The sequence below is a fragment of the Halyomorpha halys genome, unplaced genomic scaffold, assembly GCF_000696795.3.
Source record: "Halyomorpha halys isolate HHAL.00 unplaced genomic scaffold, Hhal_1.1 Scaffold417.1, whole genome shotgun sequence".
NCBI lineage: Eukaryota > Metazoa > Arthropoda > Insecta > Hemiptera > Pentatomidae > Halyomorpha > Halyomorpha halys.
In genome coordinates this window covers 54,628-58,518 of record NW_027111032.1, presented here as the reverse complement: position 1 = coordinate 58,518, position 3,891 = coordinate 54,628, and the positions used below count along the sequence as shown (strand labels likewise).

At 30.3% G+C, this 3,891-nt stretch overlaps 1 protein-coding gene across 1 annotated transcript in view; it reads right to left on the bottom strand.

Moving 5' to 3' along the window:
- Positions 1–3,891, bottom strand: part of asun (integrator complex subunit 13 asun) — a 15,930-nt gene that overhangs the window by 7,472 nt on the left and 4,567 nt on the right. Inside the window, exons 6-8 of the mRNA XM_014423353.3 lie at positions 3,321–3,531; positions 593–746; positions 299–515 (exon numbers count right to left, since the gene is read on the bottom strand). Of these exons, the coding sequence (XP_014278839.1) occupies positions 299–515; positions 593–746; positions 3,321–3,531 (582 nt within the window). The remainder of the gene's footprint in view (positions 1–298; positions 516–592; positions 747–3,320; positions 3,532–3,891) is intronic.

Sequence of the window (3,891 nt, the reverse complement as noted above, 5' to 3'; positions counted from 1 at the left end):
CGTATTTCTTTTAGACAAAGAAAACTGGTTAGCTTGCTTTATAATTTAAAATAACAAATAACAATATTAAAATTATATATAAAATAAAACATATTAATAACCCTTTATACATCAAAATATCTTATTTACTCAAAAAAAGAGCATATTACAATATATATATTTTCCTTTCATACGGTAGTTTCTATTGAACTTCATTAGTTAATATATATAAATTAAATTCAATTGATACTTAGTTTCATTACTGAATTAACAAGGAGCTAATTGTGATAAAAATTAATTTCAAGGTTATGTTAATTACTGTAATCCTGTAGTCAGTGACTCGCCCACCGATTCCTTCACTTATTGAAGGCGGATCTTCATGCAACGATCTTCCAATAGACAGGCTGTGCATGTAAATCTGACCTGAGTGAGCAGCGAGTAAGTGAGATAAGGATTTAGTTCCATTCCGTCTAATCACTTCCAACATAACAGATCTTCCTCCAATCAAGAAATTGATTAAACAAGACGAAGGTCGGCTGTGAAAAGAAGAAGGAAAATTAAATACATAAAAAAAAAATGTTTTAATAATCAAACTAATTCAGTTAATATTAACCTGTTAACATCGACAGGAGTTATTCTAAACATAGAAATGCAATTATGCATTTCAGATGCCGTACAACCCCTAGGAGTACACCATTTTAAAGTTATTGTCGAGTATTCCATGCCTTCTTTCCGTGTGCTAATTTGATTGATATCAACACCACATCCTGTAAAAATATCATTCAAGGATTAAATATACATCATTACAGAAAAGGATATTTTTCTAAATGGAATGAAATTTTTTTTATTAATTCATTTATTGATATTAACAACTGTATTAAAAATATATACAAGTAAATTTGATGTTGGAAATACAATGGTATGATACAAACATGTGGAGAATCTACCCATTGATAGAACTCCAAAAACATTTTTAGAGGAGAAGATCACGAGGCCATCTTCTTTTTAGACACCTAGGAGGATTACCAAGAAATGAAGAATCCAAATTAGAAACAAGTGGGTTTTGGGTGGTTGGGAAGTTTATCATGGAAGTATTGATATCTGGTTCTGACCAAATCGGCAACATATGGAACATTGAGGTCCTGATGGATAACTTGATTTGTGACAATGTAAAGAGCATTAAGGATTTTGGACTGTAAGGATTGGATACGAGAGGAATTTGATGGTTTAGGGAGGCCCCAAAGCTCAACTCTGTAATGTCCAGACAGGCCTTATTACAGTCGTGTAGATCAGTCTGTTTTAATGGATTGGAAGTTTAGACCATTTGTCTTGTAAATTTGTAATAATTGGAATCCTGTCTTTTCAGTTTTGTATGAGGATTCCAAGTCAGTCGTTTGTCCAGATGTAGTCCTAAGTAACGGATCTGTTCGATGGGAATAAGTGTGGTATTATTAAAGGATAGTGTGGGGCAGAAAATCATGGGTTTATGATAAAAGGTAAATGTGATTTGGATGGATTTATTTTAATGCTCCAGTTTTGACACCACTCTTCAAGAAATGTGATGTGGGATTGGGAAACAATAAAAGGGTCATTACTCACCGATAATAGACATGTGTAATTGCCACAGGAATGAAAAATAACTTCAAAATTAACGTATCATGAAAAATAACATAGAAATTCTGGAAGATATTAACTTTAAGAGTATATTTGAGCATTCAAAGTGCAGGAATTACCAGTCCAATTTGAAAAATTTTACTTTTTGCAGCATTTACTTGGGTATGCTTAAGGTTTTGTAGTATGTAAATAACCTCAGGAATGGATCAGTGATCATATAAAAAAATTATTTGAAGCGACAGATCTCCAAAATGTTGACAATTTTAGGCAAATATAGATCAAGTTAGAAGGGTGAATAATATTTCTTAGAAATAAAATACGATATAATGCTTAATACACTTAAGCCATCCTTACTTGGTCAATATTATTAATTCAATATTGAATTTCATCAATATATTGATGCCTGAGGGATATATTTTATCAATAATATACCATGTTCAATAATACTAACCATATAATGTGAGTTTTATACAACAAATTGAATTACAAAGAATGATTTTTTGTCGAAATTTCTTCTTAGAAATTTTGATGAATGTATAAAAAATGAGAAGTTACTAGTTTGCACATAAATAGAATATAATTACTTTCTTCTTCTTCTTTTTTTTTCTTCGGCCAAGACTCCCATTGGAGTCCAATACTGCTTAACCATGGTTGGAGGTAAAGTTTTTCATTTTGTGGGACCACCACTCAATGAAAAACGTCAACACGCCAGGCCGGATTCCAACCAGCATTGCCAGCAATCTTAAATTGGTAAGACTGGGCCTAACCAACTGAGCTACAAGGGGCCCTAATATAATTACATTCATTAAATTATACATGGAATATATAGCAAGGGAAAGTATTGCGATTGTGCTAAATTTTTAATTCCATTTTTCCACAGAAATAGACGTTTTTGTGTCCCCCTGAATCCAAATAACCAAGTCTTGCACAATAGTGTGTGTGTGGAGTGCTCATGTATCTATGTGTGAACATCCTGGCTCAAAAAATGAAAAAGTCATGAGATACTGAAATCTTATATTTAAGGTGGGTATATGCCTGGGATGTGACAGCAACTTTTTCAATAAAATTGACCAACTGGAAGGTACAAGTTTATAGAATTAATTCTCACATTTTTTTTATTTTTCTCAAAAATGACCTAACAATTTTGATTAAACTAAACAAGATATTGTAGAATTAAATTGATTTTAATATCAGCTAGGTCTTATTTTCATTGAAATAGTATGAAAGGATGAATTTTCTAAAAATCTTCCTCTAAAGGACCTTATATTTTGTTTATTTGAAAAAATAAACATTTTTCATTGTTAACAATAGTAAACAATAGATAAATACACAATATTAAAGAATTTTATGAATAACTTAAGAAGAAAAAAGGAAAAATAGAAATATGTGATTCGATCAGGAAAAAACAAGACTGCCTGAACATTCCCGATTCCATTAAGACTTCGTTATCTTTTATTAAACTGTTGTATTCTTGGGAGGAACATAATTTATATTAGTTATTCCAGCCTTGAGAAACTCTAAAATACAAATTTTTATAAGAACAGAAAAATAGAAATTTTTTGTTCATAATTTTCACCTTCCATTGTTTAAATTTTTATTTTCACAAAAATAGTGATAACTTCAACATAAACCCACTAATCTACACAAAACATAAGGACATCAGTAGGTTAGTATGTGAGAGTGGTGTGATGACACACCGCAGAATTTTTTTAAATTATCATACAAACCTTTGAATAATGATTCATGAGCTTTTGCAGCATGAAAAATTTCGACATCATAATTTGCTGACGAACTAGCATTTTGTTCTTCCTTCATAGGTATGCCAGTAACCGTTGTACTCGCCAGATTATAGTGCTGAAGAATAAGAGATGCTAGTTTGTTAGCGAGACCACAAGAAGCTTTCACATTATGAGTTTCACTTTCTAAAAGATTGGATACCTGCAATGTACACACTTTATTAGATTTTAAAACTTTACTAATATAAACCAGCCCATTAATTGAAACATCATTTCCAAAAACCTGTCTTTTCTTCTTCTATTTTAACTGAATGTTATTGGCATTCTCCAACAGGATGTTATGACAACAGCTTCTAAATTTGATTTTTTTTTTTTAAATATGTATTTCCACAGTTGCATACAATAAATTAATTTCAATCCTAATAATTAATAGAAAATAAATCAATAAGTATTTTAAAATTATTTTGTTTACTAATGCCCAAAATTATTGGTTTGATTCACAATTTTTTAAATACATAAAAAAATTTAAATTTAAAATGATAACTATGGAGTTAAAATTATA